General features: G+C 45.8%; 1 protein-coding gene across 1 annotated transcript in view; it reads right to left on the bottom strand.

Moving 5' to 3' along the window:
• EPB41L4B (erythrocyte membrane protein band 4.1 like 4B) overlaps positions 1-19,853 on the bottom strand; it is a 729,970-nt gene that overhangs the window by 277,355 nt on the left and 432,762 nt on the right. Inside the window, exon 5 of the mRNA XM_085606843.1 lies at positions 2,528-2,572. Within this exon, the coding sequence (XP_085462969.1) occupies positions 2,528-2,572 (45 nt within the window). The remainder of the gene's footprint in view (positions 1-2,527; positions 2,573-19,853) is intronic.

The raw sequence follows: 19,853 nt of genomic DNA, 5'->3' as shown, positions 1-19,853 counted from the left end.
AAGGGGTGAGCATTCCACAACAGAGAGGAGCACAGTGAGGGAGACCACAACAAAAAGGTCTGGAACTGCCAGTAAAATGGTGGTTGGAGTGTTATCCTATCATAGGGTGGCGTAAAATGTGTGGTGAGATGTAGAGAGTACAGTGTAGTGTAAGCTGCTGTTGAAAGGTGTGGTCAGATACGCTGGTGATCAAGTGGTTATATGGAAGGGGATATTAAGTGGTGTTAGGGGAGCAGCGGGAGGTAGTCTTAGAGGCATTAAGGAGGGTGATAATAAGAAAGTCATGTCAAAGGTTGATGTAGTATGGTGCTACTTGATATTGTTTTTTATTTCTTTAGTACCCTTGTGATAATGTGTGGGCTATATATTTGGTGCAGTGTGGTGATGTGATATGAAGTGAAGTGAGAGAAAGAAGTGTAGAAGAAAGAGTGGGGAGAATTGGAAACGAGTGGTAATGAAGGTCAAAGTGGTGGGATGGTCTAGATTCTGATAAGGGACAGTGAGTGGAAAAGGTGTTGGACGAAAGAGGCAGCGGGTGGAGGTGATCAAGAGTTTATTTAGGAGAAGAATAATTAGAAAGAAAGATGTAGGGTGAGTAAGAAGTATTTGGGAGAAAATTGTTGGGAAAGCAGTATGGTGAGGTTCAAGAGACTGGCTGGAGGGTTGGGCATGAAGAAGATGGCTGTGGACTGGTCTTACGTGAGTGTATGACAGGTGCACAGGCTTTGTGCAAAGATACTGTAGGTGGGGATAGATTACTAATTTTTGGGACGGAGACAGCAATATTGACTGGTAGCTGAGGTGAAGGGGTCTCTAAGAGAGAAATCAAAGCAGTCAGGGTGAGGGCAGGGATTTAGGAAGAGGTGTACAGGTATGTTTAGTTGTGAAATGGAGATGAGGACTAGGACTGAGAAGAAGGGATAAGGAATGATGAAAACGCAGAACCCTCGGGACAGGTGTAGGAAAACAGTTTGAGTGATGGTTGTGATGTGGAGAAGAGGATGGCATCTGCAGAGCTAAGGGTGAGGTCTAGGGGGAGAGACCAAGGCAATGGTAATGGCAGATTAATACTGCAGAGTGAGGTGTAGGGCAAAGGATGAGAGGAAATAATGCGAGGGCAAACAGTCAGTTGACAATGGGGAGGTAAGCAAGCATTGTAGAAAACTAGAAGGCATGAGAAGTGGTACAAAGTAAGAGGTGGGGGATGAGAAGGTATGGCGGAGGAGCGTTGCCCCTCTGCTTTTAAGCAGTGCAAAGTAAAGGAAATAGAAAATTATATTAATTTTGAGTTATTATCATTTTATGTTTCCTCTGAGGGGGAGGCGGGTGGGCAGGGCTGCTCTGCTCCCAGAGCAGGGCAGGGGAGGAGTGGTTTGCCCATTCCTAAGTGTGCAATGACCATTTGGTCGGGCAGCCCAAAACAGTCATGTGCACTTACCCTGTTTTCCATGCAGGCTGCATTACAGCCTGCATGGAGAACACACCCAGGCCTTCATTCCCTGGTTAAACGTCGAACCAGGGAGCTCAAAACCAATCACAACGCTGCAGTGCAGCATTGTGATTAGTCAGGTGAGCCTGGATGTTCTACCTGGCTTCCTGTTCCTCAAGTCCCACGAGGAGAGCAGGAGCAGATACGTGGAACCGGCGGCAAGGTAAGTGAATATATGTATTTTTTTGCATTGCGCAACCACGCAAATGAAAAGAGCTGGGTGCGCTGGATTCAGTCTACAAAATCTAATCAGGGGTGGTAGCTGTAGCAGCGCGGTCTAGCCTCTTGACGTCACATGGCTCACCGCAATGCATTGTGGGAATGACGTGACGCGGACGGCCATTAGGATCGCGGCACGAAGGCGAGCAGCCGGCTCTCCCCTCGAGTATAGAAATAAGCTAATAAAGAAACATGAGAAGTTCACCCTCCTGTCAATGGTCTTCATTCTGGAGGGGGCTTACTCCCATACACCACAGTAGGTTTGTCAGAAAAGTTGGGGAGTAGGGGTTGAACTTTTACCAACAATCACGCTGGTATAGCTCATGGAAATACAGCAAGGATGGGGATGGTGGTAAGGAACAGTACAAGTTGTTAAGAGTACTAAAAACACCATATTTTTCACATTTTTAAGGTCTTCCCGACAGAGATGAGAGGGGAGTGTGTGTGTGTGTTTTTGTGCGTTCATGTAAAAGTGAAATCTAACAGACTGAATGAACATAAACCCAACTATTTATTACAGAGTACATTTTTTAGCCTGGTGGAACATCATACACTCACCCCTCTCCCCCCCCCCCTCGAACCTATTCTCATGAATCTAATTTAGGAGTAGTAACGGATGAATTTACTCAAGCCCCACAATTGCTTGCCTGCATCAACATTTGTTTGGAATATAAAACGCCTCAATCTCCACACCGTCATAAAAATAAACATTGGAAAAAGAGCTCCGTAGAAGAAAGCTCATTAACAATGTTTTCGTTACAAGCATGTATAGTATACATACATTTAACACGACACAAAATATAACAAAAGAATTCTTACTTTCCTGAAAGAATGTCTTGTCGGAGCTGCAATACAAACAAGTACCTAAACAGAAAAAAAAGAAAATGTTATCACAGATTAAGAATGCAATGTAATGTGGACCCTGCTGTTTGCTGGGTCAAAAATGTCATTTTAACTTAAGCTTAACTAGCACAAGCATGCAATGTTGGTGCCTATGACTATGATAGTAAAGACATGTCCTTCTCACTACTGACTGCGGCAATGAGCATGTCTGCAGGCCTGACAGTCTGAGAAGAAAGGTCTATACAATCCCACTTCACACAAGTTTAATTATTCTTTTCATGCTTAAAATATTTATCAGAAGATATGGAGAGAAATAGAATGGCAAGAAATTACAAAGGTAATACTCACATATTATGAATAATAAACATACAACTTCACTAAGGACCATTTATTATAGATAGAGATCCATTCCTGCTTCTTACCTACACTATATAGTTGTAGATATCTCAAGTGAAAATTTTAACCAGTTAAATACACAAGCACTCGAAAAGTCAATGCATCTGGTATGCATTGGGTGGAAAGCTCTGTGGTGTTAAGTAGGAGAGACAACTGGGCAAGTGCGTTTAACAGGGCTGCAGACCTCCGAAGTGAAGCCCCTTCCAGGCCTGGAGAAGCTGCATCTGAAGCAGCGAGGTCTGCGTGCAGCGCAAACCATAACGAGCTACTATTCCACATCACAAAAGTCACAATGGTGCAATGCAATTGTCACACCCGATCTGGAGAAAAGGACCTACTGGGCCACAACCACTGTGTTTGGGGTCATTTGCTACTGGTGTCCTGGGATCCATCCTAATAGAGCTTCACCAACAGGGCCAAGTACACTCTTTCTGCACTTGATTCACGGCAGAGTGTGTGACCAGGTACCGTCTACTCAAGGGTTCAGAACTGAGCAGTCCACCAACAAACCGTAATATAATGTCCAACCCAGTGCGGATCCTTTAGTTAAAATACTTTAATCATACAACAAAATAAAATACTACACACTTCAAAGTTTCAGATACTGGGTTTCAATCTCACTACAAGGTCTAGTGAAATACAGATTTTACTCTATGGTGCTGGCTTCCTCTATCTCTCGTGTAAGGCCCCCCATCTAGCATAACCTCGACAAAGAGCTGGGTATATGCATAGAGTTGGCAGAGGTCCAGATAACATTTCAGCTAGCAGATAAGTTAAATAGACTTTAGCCCCAACAAGTTCCAACTGGAAAGGTTTAGTGTTCCAGCACCAAATTTCCTCTTTGTGCATATTAGGAACAGTCTACCAGTTCATAAGAGCCAAGCACGGCATTACCTGTTAAAACAGCATGGTGTATCAATGGTATAGACATCAGTGACTGGGGATCGAGGACAGAGGTCTCATGCCTCCCTGAACCACTGGGGTTCAACAGTGTGCTCGTCTGTAGTCACGGCCCCTAGTACAGACAGACCTTCATCTTTGGCAGATGCAGCTTCAGGGGCAGAGAATGTGGATACCCATTTTTGTCAGTTGTAGCCTCCAAGGCTGATGCAGTAGGGCACTTGTCTTTGTTATGGTCACCAAGTCCATAGAGCAGCATACTGCATATGGGCACAGCACCAGGCCTTCAGGGTCGACAGGCAGCACAATGACCAGTTGTTGCATAACTTCTTATGCTGCTAAAAGCAGGAACAGCATAGAGTTTGTGGATCCCTCACACACTGGCGAGTACCAACTTCACTTACTGTCATTTCCCCGCTAGCTCTTGATGTTCCACATACAGGGAACACCCTAGGTTTCTGTCCTATACAGTCTCGCCTCCTGCAGGGCAATATGCACTCTTTCCCTCTATAAGTAGGCAGGCTTCTAGGTACTTGGACAGCCCGGTGTTTCTTGCTGGAAAAGCTGTAGATGTCCCCTCACCTCTGGGAGACTCGCCGTCATGCAGACACTATCCCTGGTCACACAGCAGCCCTTCATGTGCCCTGCTGAGCATTCTCCTCCTTAGTCAAAAAGTGTTTGGAACTGGAGCAAAGTAGTGTAGTTTGTTCCCACTTTTATATTCATTTTCTAGACAGCGAAAACTGATCGACTGTCTAAGGCTTCAGAACGGATGTGGGATGTTCTCTTTCAAAAGTGTTTATCTTGCTAATGCTCAGATTCAGCCTTTGTGCAAGGTGATGGCTCCCACAGCTAGTACCAATGGTGCTGGCTCCAAGCAGAAGTATCTAAATCAATGGCACAATAGAGTATGAGATCTCTGCACTTGGCTGTCATCAGCCTTCTCGGAGCTGTCAACAGGGGCAGACAGAAGGGCAGGCCCCGCCTAGAAGTGTCTTAGAAAAGACCAACAAACTGTAGTCCCACCCCCTACCAACTACTGATGGCAGGACTCAGGAATTATTTATCAGTAGCCCCCTCCTTAGTAATAAGGTCCTGATGCAGACATGCTTTCATCTTCCATCACCATAGTGTCTGGATCTCCACCTACAAACCACAGAAATGCAAGCAATACACTTTCCCCACTGTATCGAGAATCTGTATCCATCCTCCATCTAGTGATATGCTAAATCAGGGGCCATTCAAACCTGATCTGATTAGTCATAGTACGCAGGCTCTCAAACACACAAAGTCCTATCACACGTCACACATCTATTAACCATACAGGCACTCAACATGCACATGGAATCTAAGTGAAAGGTCTGGGGTTCATATACATAAAACAAGTTTACACAAGAGGAGTCAGTAGACATAGCTCTCATCTGACAGAGGGGAAAAGGGTCTGGCCATACTAAAGTTTAACGAAAACAGGGTACACCGAAACCACCACTTTAGGTGACATACCAAGCACATGGATAGTAAACAAATGCCTGCTACGAAGACTCGCCCCGAGTGCCCACTCCACATTAAAAAAACAGGTTCTGGAACTCACATTAATTGTCAGGGATAGCTCTCTGTCACCAGCTGCAAAAACAGTTGGGCACTCAGAGAAGTGGTATACTCCTATTCACCATGCAAGGGCATTCCCATCGTAAAAGCAACCCTCCACAAATGCTGTAGAACTGTATTGGATTTGTGTGTGCTAGCAAAGGATATATGAAGCTATTTGTAGCCATATGCTAGAAAGATGTAGGTGGGAGTCAGTGACACTGCGAGGGAACAGATCTTGTGTGCACCTACAAAAACCACCTTTATGCGATTTCTTTTTCGTTTTCCGTTATGAATCTCAACTACAACCTCTTTATTATATATATTAGAATCACATAAGTATTCTTTCACTGTATCATATATTTTTTTAATTACTCTATTGTTCTGTTGATTAAGTTCTGCATACACAGTCGCTGTTCTACCACTCGAGTTAGGGCTAATGTGATGACACAATGAGGATTTCCAAATACCATTGCTTGCTTTTAATAAATTCAAAATTAGTAGCGGATATGCGTGCATTCATCTAAACATGCTAATGTTGTTTACCTTCGCTTTCATGGAAGCCAGATGGCACATTTCCAGAGGCTTCGAAACAAAGCAGGTCCTCACCTAACCGGCTGTGTTGTTCTGAGCAGGACTCAAGTGCTTGCTTCTCTCTCTCCACCAAGTATACTAGTCTGGTAGGTGGACTTCAAGGTTCCCACTGGTATTAGGATTTTTATAGCAGAGATCTCCCTGAATGCGCAACCCACTCACATATGACTACTCAGAAGGGTGCCTCCAGATACCTTTACTTTTCAAGGAAGGTTTGTGCTGGAAGCAGATCCCTTGCTCCTTTGCCCCCACATTTGGAATATTACAGCCCGGAGCACTGCAGGAAGATCAACATTCAGAAAATAATTTGAGGTGCTTATTATTGCCCAACTAATCTGTACAGATCTCAAAAGCAACAGTCATTAAATCCTGCATGCAATGAAGAGATTAGACTCAACCAACCAGAGTTCTCAGAACTACTTTTTGTTGCCTTTTATGTTAAGTGAGACTATAAAGTAGAGAGGGACAAAAGGGGTGCATCTGCCTGCATTAGGTGAGGTTAAGCAGATGGGTGCGAATGGTGATAGTGCCCACGTGCTCTCTGTTATCACCTGCCTATTGCCCTTCCCCCCCCAGCCCTGGCTTGAGCGCGGAGTGACTGGTGCAACTGCACCAGGCTCAGGGGGCACTGTGCTTTGAAATATCTCATGGGTTTAAAAGCCTCAGCTGCAGAGTTCCTTGTGTCTCCAGCAGCTTCCACACAGCAATAAAAATGTCAGGCTAACTCTGGTGACTAATATACCTGCTGGAGCGAGATGGAGTTTTGTACAGTGGCAGCTTTGACTCACCATAGAGCAGTGAAGAGGATTAATAGGCCTGCTGCAAAGAACATGTACACTGCAGATTACAGAATTTTATTTTATGGAGAAAGCTCAGTGGATTACTAATTTTCCCATACATTGCTTTTGAGATCCTTTTGTTACTTGTAGTTCATACATTACAATCCTAATATAGCACAGTGAGCCATGATCTTACATAAATGTGCTGTATGCAAACTGCAGGTATAAGTTGGAAATTATAGTTTTCCACAGTCTTATTATCCTAATATTGCTAAAAAGTGTTAATTTGGATAGAAATTGACCATTGAGTTACATTTTAAATGTTTAGTTTGTGCTTCTCCAGACTAAGCACTCTTAACATATACTACCTACCAGTATGGATGGCATGTGACTCTTATATCCCGCAGTCCTCGAGGTCTTATGTAACATTTCCTATACACTGATTTACACACATCCATCATACAGGAAAGCCCCAAAGGAGTGAAGCCACAAGAAGCTGAATCGCACTCGTCTTTATTTCACAACTTGCAAGCAGGCAGCTATTCAGGTACAGGCTTCAGTGATTCCTCTTTTTGCCAGACGCGTTTCAGGATTTTCAAAGTCCCTTCTTCAGTGGAATTGTTTGAAGACGATAAAATCACTATTTCTGAGCACAATTTATGTTCCAAATGCCGTCCCAAGTGGGCGTGGCTATTCGCATGGTTTTCTGGGCAGTGTAGTGCGTTCTAATCTTCCCCTTGTGGGGCTGCCTCATCTTTCTTCACGTATAACCCCAAATGAATGTCCAAGTGGGTAGAAGCCCCGTATGCTTAATGAAGATGAGCTGAACTATAGTACTATTGAAAGGGAGGCCTTAGCATGTTCCTAGTCTGTTGAAAAATTTAAAATGTACATTTGGGGCACTAAATTTCAGCTTTATACAGACCATAAACCATTAATTTACATGTTAGGAGACAGTTCTTCCAACAAAGCTTCATCTAGATAGATCAGATTACTAGCGAGACTTCAAGAGTTTAATTTTGATATCAAATATTTACCTGGAAGGAAAAATGTACGGGCTGATTGTCTCTCGCGCCTTCCACTGTAATGTGATGATGACATGATTGAAAAAAAAAATAGATTTCGAATAGGTGTTTTCTGTGGATGATTTCGTGCAATATTCGAGGATCACGCAGGAAGATTGGTTTGAGAATTGTGAAATGGATAAATGTCTGAAGAATGTTAATAAAAATCCTGGTTAAAGGCTGGCCTTCTGACAGAAGTTGGTCTATTGAGGAGAGATATTTTGCTCAGGTGGCCTCTGAGTTATCTGTTTCTAATGACATTTTAATTCGACAAGACAAATGTGTTCCTCCAAGTTGATTGAGAGGGACATTTAGGCATAACCGCTACTGTTAACAAGATCAAACTTATGTATTGGTGGCCAAGTATTGATAGTCAAGTTAGGCTTTATGTTGAAAACTGTGTTCAGTGCCTGTGTTGGGACAAGCATTGGAAAACTTCCACTGCGCCTTTATGTCCTGTAGAGTGGCCCAGTGGTGCATGGCAAAAAATTGGATTGGATTTTGATGGACCATTTTCTGTTTTTGGTGAAGACAAAAAAAATCTTATTGTTGCTATTGATTATTTTTCAAAATGGGTGTACTTCGCTTTTGTTAAAAATGCAGACTCTAACGCTGTTATTTTATTTTTGGAGCGTTTATTTTGCATTGAAGGGACTACTAAGGAGGTGGTTACGGACAATGGGTCACATTTTGTGTTAGAGGAAGTAAATTCATTTTTGAAAAAAAGTTGATGTTAAACACTTTCTTGTGCCTTTATCTAGCCCAGCATCTAATGGACTTGTTGAGTGGGCAAATCGTATGCTGAAGGAAGGTGTGCAGACTGCTGTGACCAATGGTTTGGAAGTTGCAAGTTTTCTACATCAAAAAGTCTGGAATTACAATCTCACTCCTCACAGAATCACTGGCATTTCTCCTTATATTCTTTTGAGAGGAAGAAACCCTATCTCCTAGTTGAATACAGGATGGCTATTAGATTGAGTCACACAATCTTGTGATCTTGATTTAGGCAAAATTAGAGAGGGTGAGAGCTAAACAGGCTGTTTACAAACATGATTATGATCAACGTATGCATGTCAAAGAGAAAGAATTAGGTCCAGGAGATTGGGTCTTGATCAAAAAACCTGTTAAGGTTACCAAAGGCCAATCTAGATTTTCTATTGCTGTCAAGGTCTTGAGAGTATCACGCATGGCTGTTTTGTTACAGGACAGAGGATGGTGGAACAAAAATGCTCTTGTTAGCCTCTTCTATGCCCATGACGAGATAGTCTCGTCATGGAGCACGGTTGCGCTGTGCCCATGACGAGACTATCTCGTCATGGACCCCGCCCGCTAATGAAAGGCCCGGCACAGGAGGGGGAAAGGGCGGGGCACTGAAGGGGTTAAAGTGAATAAAGAACAGGCTGACAATTTGTGAAAAGATGAAAGAGTGTTGGCAAAGTGGCTCATGGTTCTGTGAATGACAGTTGGTATGGTGTTGGTGATTTGACACGTTCCGTTTCCACCAAGGCAAACTTTGCACCAATAGAAACTTCCAATACTGCAGCCTTAGGTCAAGGAGATTGTATATCGGTTGCTTCCAGTTCTGGTGTGCAAACTGGAAGGAGCTATGTCTCAGGAGGGGATGGAGATGGTGTGTAGAGGAACAGTAGTAGGATTAGAACAGCTCCTGTTCGCTTTAGGGATTATGTTATGTGAATTACATTATATTAGGATGCTTTCTTATACATTGTATAAAAAGGGGATATGTGGTGTGTGTATTATATCTATATGTCTCTTTAATATAGAACCGTATCTATGTCACTGTTTAGTGAGTTCTAGAATGTTTGGACCTGCTGGCACTTCTTGCCTTGTTTATGCATGAAGCTGTCATGGGTCCTGTAACTGGAATAAACGCATTGTATTTTATTTATTATACAATTTGTCTACCATTATTTCTACGAGCATACTACAATCAGACCCTAATTATGGGTTGGATATACTCAAGCATTATTGGCCAACGGCTGTTAATTGCCCTTTCTGTAATTATGGTCTTGAGCCACAGAAGGAAACCTATGAGAGGATGGTAATTAAAAGCCAATACTGCCCTACAGTAAGGGCAATAAGGCTATTACAATCCCGTTAAAAACACAGGGAGCAGGGGAGCTGAAAGTAGCGGTGAGGGAGGTGTTGCAGCATCTCCAAAATAACCTTGCACCAGAAGAAAGAATAAGCACATAACCAGGACTTCAACTTTTGTTTTTACCTTGTTTTGCATTTGCTTTGCATCCATAAACAGAAGTCAAATGTCACTAGTCGTCTGACAAATTGCTTAATATTTTAAAATGTATACAGATGTTAAATTTTCTTTTCTCTGACTGCTAGATAAAGAAATGTTTTAAATCAAATGCCAATATTTCTTCAGTATAGAGAGTGTGAAAGAAGGACAACCCTTAACATGTCAAATGTTTTCTACCACAACTACATTTAAATACTTGTAAGTTAACTATATAACTATCTCGAAAAGTAGCAACATGAAAGTACAAATGATGCACCTTTTTGTAATTCTGGTATTAATGAAGTGATGGAAATAAAGATTTTAATAGGATCAAAGCAAAACAAAACACTGCTTGTGTGACAGCAGACCAGTGGCGTAGCAAGCCCTTGTGCTGCCCATGAGGGTCCCTTCATTTACAGCATGTAAGAGCGGGGGGATACTGCAGATTCCTGCGTTTGCCGATCTGCAACGGCCGCAGGTAAAAGCGGGTGGCTGCCCCCAAAACTCATGCCTCGCGGTGCGTCTGCACCACCCTGCCCTGCCCATGCCACTGCAGCAGACAATATATATGTGTTGAAACTGATTTTCACACATTATCATTTGTGTGCCACATAAAACTCCACACAAGGTTATATAAAAATACCCTTTCTATTATAAAAAAACATACACCACAGTTAACATGAATCACTTTCCCAATTAGGTCTTTATCATTACAAGACCAGTACTGCACTACGGTAACTCTTGTAACTTGCACAGATTACTTCATAAACATAACATAGGTCACAGATCACTTTGTATCGTATGTAAAGCACATTAGAACACAGATCACATAACCCAGTATTCACCTTGCCATAAAGCAATGGTCATAAACATCACAGTGCACTAAGGTAAATACTCCTAGGCTGCACTTGTCCTGAAAACGTTGCGAAACCATTATCGTGGTGCACCTCATAGCCCATCTGTATACCCAGCAGACAGCACTTCTACGCTTCTCTTGCAGGGTACTGCCACAAACAGCCTGAGCAGTAATGGGACTTCCGTCAAGGAGCACCACACGTCCTGCTCTCTGAGGCAACTTCTCACGTGCCCCCCAAAGGTATGTAGTGCAGCAAATGCCCGCGATCGTGCGGGCTGCTGCTTTATGCAGAAGGGACTAGAAGTATGGAGCAAATGTGGGGATACCTCCTCCCTCACAAGCAGCTGGCTGCCCGTGACCTTGCGGTGCAGCTACAGGCGCATGCTGTTCCCCTGCAGTCTCAACACCAGCCTCCGGTGGCTTGCTGGAGTGTTCCGCTTACCTCTTACCCCAGGCTCCCAGGGTAGGAAGGGCCCACATCATGGATGGCACTAGGAGACCTCACCCGGTTCTCCCCTCCCCAAGAAGGGTGGGTGCGGCGTTTCTCTCCTGCCCTACCCCCTCAGCAGGACACCAGCAGAGCTCCTCCGCTCCCTGGTCAGCATCACCCAGCTGCTACGGCAACTGTTCTTCACTGCGAATGGCGGGGCGGTCTTTCTCTGCGGCTCCCTCGTTGCAAGGGCAACCTGCTGGGGTCACGTCAGGCTACTTTCAGCACTGCAGCTTCTTCCCCAGGCACAACTTCACTCCTCTGCACCCGCCGCATTTGTAGAGTGAGCCCACGCCTCGGGCTCGGCAGCCGGACCCAAAGCGCTCACTACGCGTTCTTTACTGTATTGGCACCATGCCTCTTTTTTATTCAATGGATCAAAGAAGGAGGGAGCACCCTTCAGGCAACATAACGCTCGCCTTGCACTTGCCAACAGCACTTGCTGGGGCCCCACCAAAAAGGAGCTTAAACACACGCTGGGCTTTAAAAATGAAAGGGTGAAGGACACCGCCCTCCCAACGTGCTGTTTTTGCAAATTGAGGAAAGAACGGTCCAGTTCTTGCTCCGCCCCAGCCAGGAGCAGAACGCGCAGTCCATCCCACCCCACACAAATCAGGGGAAGTGCTCCTCATACAGAACCCAGCCCTCCTTTCAGGTGGGTTACGTTTGATCCAGCAAGGATCTTTCCTGAAGTCTTTTGAATTCCTGAGACTTCCAACAGGAGGCAAGCACACACAAGTCCTTGGAGATTCTTCACAAGCAGGATACCAAAGGGGGGCAAAAAGAGTCAGTCCTTTTCCTCCACCACAGACAGAAGCAGCAACTGCCGGCCAACCCACACCTTACACAAAAAAGGCAACGCTATTCACACAGTTCTTCCGTTCTACTTGGCAGGGTCCTCTTGTTTCTTGAAGTAATCTACGGTCTTGGGGTTTTCGGTCTCTTATTTATAACTTATTTTGGTATTGTTCTCTTTGCTGTTAGGGTCTCTGAACCCAGTCCAAAACAGTCCTGTCCTCTCTGGTGCAACATGACCACAGGGGGCGGAGACAGCATTGTGAAAAAGAGGCACTGCCTATTCACGTGCAAGTGAAACTCCTCCCACCACTCTAAATGCAGACCAGTTCTATTCAGGCCAGCGATGAATCACCCAGGAAAGGCAGGGGACACCTCACCCCCCAGTGACTTTCTAGCATGAATGCACATCCCCAGCTCCTGTCACTCCAACACCAGACGCTGAATACACAAACAGTCATAATCACACAGGACGGATGGTAAAGTAAGAAAATGCCCACTTTCTTAAAGTGGCATTTTCAAACACTTTATTTAAAAATCACTTTTACCAAAAGGTGTGATAATAAATTATGAGTTCATAGAGCCTAAACTCAATTTCTCTATCTTATCCCTAGGGAAAGTTATACTTGTAAGATGTTACAAAGCAACTCTCATGATAGCCTATGGCACAGATCGTCTTTCCCAATAGGGAAAAACAAAATGCACAGTATTTCACTATCAGGACATGTCACACACACCAGTACATGTCCTACCTTTCACATACACTGTACCCTGCTCATGGGGGTACCACACAACCGGGTTACTAGAGGAAGAGCCAGCACAAGTCGTGCCTCACTGCCACAGAGCAGATACGGCCGCCTAAGTACCCGTTCAAGCCTGCAACCAGGGATTCAAGGTTCCAATTGGACCAACACCGGGTGGATTAAGAAACTTTCTTTTTCCCCCCTTCTCACAGGAGACCCCCACAACAAACTGTCTCCCCTCACTCTCTAGGTCCTGAAGAAAGCCCACTTGACCCCCAGGGGCAAACCGAAGCGCTGAAACATGTCGACCTTTTTACGGACACTATACAGTGCATGAGACCATAATTAGTCTCCTTGTGCACGTCAAAACTTTTTAACTATCTCGAAACCAGTCTGATTAAAAGTACGTTCTGGATATACGAGATTTTTAACTTTTTACAACACTTCACTTCACCTCAACACAATCACTTATCTCTAGATCACTACTGAAATAACCAGTTGGTCAACCTCCGGGTGGAGGAAGCACATAACTAACCCCATGATGATGCTGTCACGTTGTTAACAACAGAGCGGAGAATCAAGATATACTGCTTTTACCTACCTGTTAACGTGAATGAGGGTTTTTTATCGGTACACTGAACGAATTACGCAAACCCTGGTTATTCAGGTCAAGTGATCCATTCCCTATTTGATTTTTTGGTACCTTGGGCCTACCATAGGGGTGCCTCACATTTACGCAAAGGGAAGGTTGGGTCTTGGCAAGTGGATGCACTTGCCTGGGCAACATAGCAGTTTACAACTGTCCGCGAAAACACTGCAGTGGCAGGTCTGAGATACATTTACAGGGCTACTCATGTGGGTGGCATTACCAGTGCTGGAAGCCCACTAGTAGCATTTGATTTACAGGCCCCGGCACACTCAATGCACTTTGCTAGGGCTTACCAATAAATCAAATATGCCAATCGTGAATAACCAATTATATCATAATTTATACAGAGAGCATATGCACTTTAACACTGATCAGCAGTGGTAAAATGCCCAGAATCCCATAGCCAACAAAAACAGGGTCTGAAAAATAGGAGGCAAAAGGTTTGGGGATAAACCTGTCAAAAGGGCCAGGCCTAACAGGAGTGGAAAGGTGAACTTGATGGTGAGTTTAATGATTGTGAAGAAAGACCCCAAATAACTGAAGGGTGCAGGAAAAGAATGCACAAGCTGAATGTAAAGCATTCATGTATGGCTGCTTTAAGTGTTTTTGCTCTTTTGTCACAAATTATCTCTCCTGGCAGGAGTGTGCCTTGCCACTAGAACTTGAAGGGTCCTGCTGAAAAGGATCACCACAAACCCATCATACTTTCCACAGGAGCTCCAGGTACATCAGCACCATTGCGCTTTCTCTCTGCCCCAACCCCTCTTCCACCCAGTGTCTATCATTAGTGTCAGTTGTCTCTTATAATACTAAGGATCAACCTCGTAGGGAAGTGGTGGTAGAACTTCGTAGAAGCAAAAGTCCTGATAAATCAGGTGAATGGGCCTTTGTGTGACAGCCAACAGGTTCGTCTTCTTAAAATGATGTAATGACCACTTGACAAAGCCAATAGACTTGCCTTTTATAATGATGTGGTCACCCTTTGAAGAAAATAGGTTTGCTTTTAATAATGTGGTGAGCCCTTGATAAAGCTAATAGGCCTGCCTTTTATATATGAATGTAGTGACCCCTTGATAAAGCCAATAGACCTGCATTATTTATAGTGACACCCCTTTATATTATGATGAGCACGCTCATTGGCTGGCGGTGCACTGGAGGGATGGGGTGGGGTTGGGTGCACGGCTTGTAAGCCACAGGCAAGTGATGTTATAGTTAGGTAGGGTAAAATGGTCTTACTATACAAACAAACAAAAAACTCAGAAATTCACTGGGAAAAACTAAGGTTAAAGTCACGTTATATTCAGGTGAAAATGGATTTTTTTTAAATACCATTATAAACTCATTACACTACTGACATTCACCGGCTATGGTTTACTGAGGTAACTATAACTTGCACCCCAGCTATGCACTGCTTATGATCTCACATATTACATCACTCATGACATCTTCAAAGACACCACTGATGACATCTGAAATGGTACAGATCAGCAGTACGTCTGAGGTACCATGTTGTTCTTCCCTTCGCACATGTGGTATTAGGAACAACATGGCAGGCAGTAATCAATAGAGGTCAGATGATTTTTAGGGCAAGGGTCAGAGTTATATTTGCATGCACTATGCCCGTTTAAATTATAATATAGTGACTCAGCCTTTCATTCATTGTAAGATGAGAAAATAAGAACTGTAGTGATACAATGGTGCTGCCACCTTTTGGCTCCAGAAGAGGGAGGTAATTTTATCTAGGATACTGATCCCCCTCCCCTACTCCAAGAAATCATCCAGAATAGAGTCACTGTGTACCATAGGAACAGTGATAGGTGAAGGCAGTGCTTTAATTAGTCTTCTATTAACAATTTCTCCCATGAACCCCAATGTGACATTGTGAGAAGTTGGCCTGGCATATGCTGTTCCTAGTTATAGGGACACCTTGCACCAGTCCAATTCGACTCCTATTGATGGTAGGTTTAAGACAACCTTTAAACAAAGCTATCCTAGTGGTAGCTGTGGAGAGCAGCCTTCAGGCTAAGTCTTGAAGGAGTGTTAAGCTTATTGTTTTACCATAATAACCTCTTGAATAACCAAATGAAAGAGTAGCCCACACAGGTATATATATAAAATATATGTATTTATTCTAGACAGAATCCCACAGTCACTTTATGTGGCTAGTGGCAAAGTTACAATTCAAACAAGCATTTCTAAACACAATAAATAGCACAGAAATCAATGGGCCCCAGGGGGGGACCAAACCATATACTAAAATAGTGGTATAAGAACCACGACAATTCTACAGGCAATGCCTAGGGCATTCAGGATCGCTGGCCCCTTAAGAATCCACCCACAGTTAAGAGGAAGGGGACCCACGGGAGGCGTGTGCAGTGCGAGAAGCTGCTGTCGGGATCGCAATGTTAGCCTATCGAGAATGTCGCGGTTGAATAATTAAGGTTTAAGGACACTTCTAACAACAGTACAAAGTTAAGGCTTGAGACTTAAGGCTTTGGAGAGCCCACCACCACGGAAGTACCGAAGTACCACTGTTACCTGCCCCAGGGAAGCCGGGTGCATAGGTCGATTCTGGTGTCGGGTCGCGGGCTGATTTTCTATGGAAAAGGAGTCCAAACTGCTGCTAGCTGGAAGTGTCGCTGAAGTCGTGAAGATTGAAGTTGAAGAAAAGACAAAGATGAACCTGAAAGCAGAGGGGACAGAGTCTGGGTCACAGCACAGTGACCAGGGAGCTCACAGGAAGGAGCTCGTGGATGTCGGGTGCTTCAGGTGTGGAAGGTACAGCTGGGCTCTGCAGTCACGGGCTCCGGGAGGCTTCAAGGAAGGCCAGCTTCTGGAGGGCGACTGTCCCACGTCGGCTGAGGGTCGCTGTGGTGTTAGTGTCCCGATTGGATCCACTAAGCATTGGCAACCGCAACCCACGCAAGATGAACAAAGCAGCTGCTGGTGCAGACCCACGTGGTCTGAGGGTGCTCTCCTTTGCAGGGAGCGTAGAGCAGGCCTGGAGCAACCAGGGGAACTCTTAGGAAAGAAGATTGTCCTCCGTCAGGGCCCACAAGTCGAGGGACAAGGGACCGTGGAAGGCAGCAAAATGGAGTGCGTAAAAGGGCTCCCACGGGCCACCGGAGCGGGCCAGGGAGCTGAGGGTCGGCACAAATGCTGCTTGAAGGTTGGCTCAAGAATGGGCCAAAGCACAACTTCCCCACTGGTCGGGGTCGTGTGCTGGACAAGAGGTGGCCGGTGTCTCGGGGTATGCGGGGATCTCGACACCCACGTGGTCCAGGGTGCTCAGACTTGCTGGGCACACTCACAGGACGCTGGGATGCACTGGAGACCCACCTCGAGGTTGCTGGGAGGCGTCGAAGGTCGTGAGAGCAACGAAGTTCCAACCGGGTATCTTGTAGTCTTTTAGGTGCCTGCCAAGCAGGGGGATAACTCCTTTATCCCAAGGGAGATTTCTTCAGTCAGCTGGGCAGCAGCTCGTCGAAGGTCAGTTCTGTGAAGTCCTGTACGAATCTGAGGCTCTAGGGCAAAGTTATTCCCATATATCCCCAAGATTAGGGGATGGTCCAAAATAGAGCCTACCAATCAGAGTAGAGGCGGGAAAGGGTGGCTACACCCACTCCCCTTGGTGTGTTTCCCGCCTGGGCGAGGGGCAGGATGCCCCTGAACCGGTTCCAGGCGGTGTATGCAGAATTGGGGCTCTGCAGCTGCCTACGTGCAACTCTGAATGGACTTTTGGTGCACCCACCCTGTTCCAATCCACATATCCTGTCTGGGGAGGTGCTGGCACCTCCCTGCCACAGGAGCCCTATTGTCCAGATGGCGAGGCTGGGGTTTTCCCCAGCAACAGCCAGCCAGAGTCGTGTAGGTGGCGAACAGTAGCCATTTTGTGGTACATGTGCACTTTTAAATTGGTTTCCAAATTCTACCGCTTTTCCCATATCACCCTCCTAGCAAGGGGGAATCGTGCCCCCATGCCCATGGCTGGACTGGGGGTATGATTCCTTCATGTTTGACACCAAACACGATATGGTTCTGTGTAGCCAGTCCCAAGTTACAGCGATGACGCAATAACTTATAATGCGGTAAGAGTATATGGTATGGCTACACTACAAACAACCCAGTGACGTTTTTACGAAGGTTGCAGGGAGGTCCTACTCATGTAGGGGTCCCCCCTCACACATACCTCAGCACCCAGCCCTGTAGGATTACCAGGGCCTGCCATAGGGGTGACCTATGAGAGTATATGTGTTGTATGGTATGGGTCATAGGGTACCTACGTCCCTGTAAGGGGTGTTAGCACCACCTTACCCAGGCTACAGTAGTGGCCTGGTGGTGTCAGTTTGGGTGGCTGTCCCAGGGTGGCACAATAAGTGCTGCAGACCTGGTAGGCCTACTGGGGGACCCATGCCCTGGGTACCTAGGGTACCATCTACAAGGGACTGGATGGGCATGCCCAGCATCCAATTATGTTTGTACCTAGAGTACTCACCACAGTTTTAGGGAGAAAGCAGATAGGCTGGGGTCCTGGATAGCAGGATCCCAGCCAGACTAGTCAAAAACCACTTAAATACCAGGCAAAAAGTTGGGGGCAACCATTAGTCAGATTCCACTCTCCTACATAACCCCCCCCCAAACGAAAGGAGATAAGGCTAACCTTGTCCAGATAAGCCTTTATTTCCTGAGTGGCCATATAAGGAAGAACCTGTACTAACATGGTTGCTCCCTGTATCATGGTCCACTTGGGAAATCCTACCCCAAGGGGTTCTAGAGTTTCTCCAAAGTCTAGGGAAATTACCTGTATTGGTTTTTGGGTCAGAGGTGGGCTGGTGGGGTGTCTGAGTCTGGAAGTGAGACCCTACTTGGGTTGGTCTCAACCTCCTCAGATCACTGGCCACTATGGAAGCCTTTCTGCCCAGGACGGTGTCATATCTGGCCCTAAGGGTCAACCTCTGGCTGCCTACAGCTGGGGGTTGGATCCCTTTGGCTGGAATAGTGGAGGGCACTGGAAGGTCTGGGGCAGCTAGGCCCCAGGTTTCCCTGTGCTCAACAACATCCATTTGAGGGGTGCCTATACCTAGGGGTAAGGGGGATCCCTCAGTTTGTAGAGGAATATTCACCTGGCTGAAACTACTCTGCTGGGTGTCCCTAATCTGTTGATGAGGGGGTTCCTCTGGGCAGGGGCCCAATAAGGGTCCACTGACCTCCCTGACCTCTGCAGCCCTGGGCTGACTGAGGCAGGGTAGAGAGGGGCAGGATACCTGCTCCAGACTGGGTACCACCTTGGAAGGATCCCCTGCCATCAGAGAGGTGGGCAGGCCAAGCCTGTCCACTTCTGGGGCAGTTACTTCACAAGGGGCAGGGTCAGTTCCCTGAGAAACTGGACCTTTACCTGTAGTCTGGTGGGGGGAAGACTGCTCTTCCTCCCCTATGCTCTCTGTTTGTGTAGAGTGATCCATAGTTTCAGGCTTCACTCTTTCTATTTTCTCCTGGGGTGGAGGTGAGGCCCTCAGGGTCTCATCCACTCTCTCAGGAATTCCTACCATTTTCAAATGGGCCTTGTGGTCAACCTCAGCCCAGGCTGAGATTTCTAGATCATTCCCCAGTAGACAATCTACAGGCAAGTTTGGGGACACTGCCACTCTCTTGGGGCCAGTGACTCCTCCCCAGCTGAGATTTATCACTGCCATGGGATGATCTGTCCTGATTCCATCAATATTGGTCACCTGATAGCTAAACCCAGGTAAAAGCTGATCTAGGGGCACTAGCCTCTTGGTCACCATGGTGACACTGGCCCCTGTGTCCTTATAGGCCACAGCCTTCTGACCATTGATTATTGGTTCTTGTCTGTACCTGCCCAGGATACTGGGACTCATGGTGAAGTTGGCAAACCCCATGCCACCATCACAGACCATAGTTGCTAATGCAGGGGACCTGGCTAGGCCAGAGTCCACTGGTGTCCCCAAAGAGAACCCAACTAAGTTTTTGGGTGCACTCCCACCACCTGGGGGATTACTACTAGTAGTAACAGGAGGTGTTGGAGCTGGTTTTGGAGGAACATTTTCTTTATTGCCATTCTTAGGACAGCTGGAGTCAGTCTTCCAGTGGCCAGGTTTCTTACACACATGGCAATACGGTTTCTTGGTATTAGAGGAAGTATTTTGGGACCCACCCCCAGCACTGGTTTGTTGG

This window comes from Triturus cristatus, chromosome 5_2 (assembly GCF_964204655.1).
Source record: "Triturus cristatus chromosome 5_2, aTriCri1.1, whole genome shotgun sequence".
Classification (NCBI taxonomy): domain Eukaryota; kingdom Metazoa; phylum Chordata; class Amphibia; order Caudata; family Salamandridae; genus Triturus; species Triturus cristatus.
This window is presented reverse-complemented; position numbering and strand designations above follow the sequence as displayed.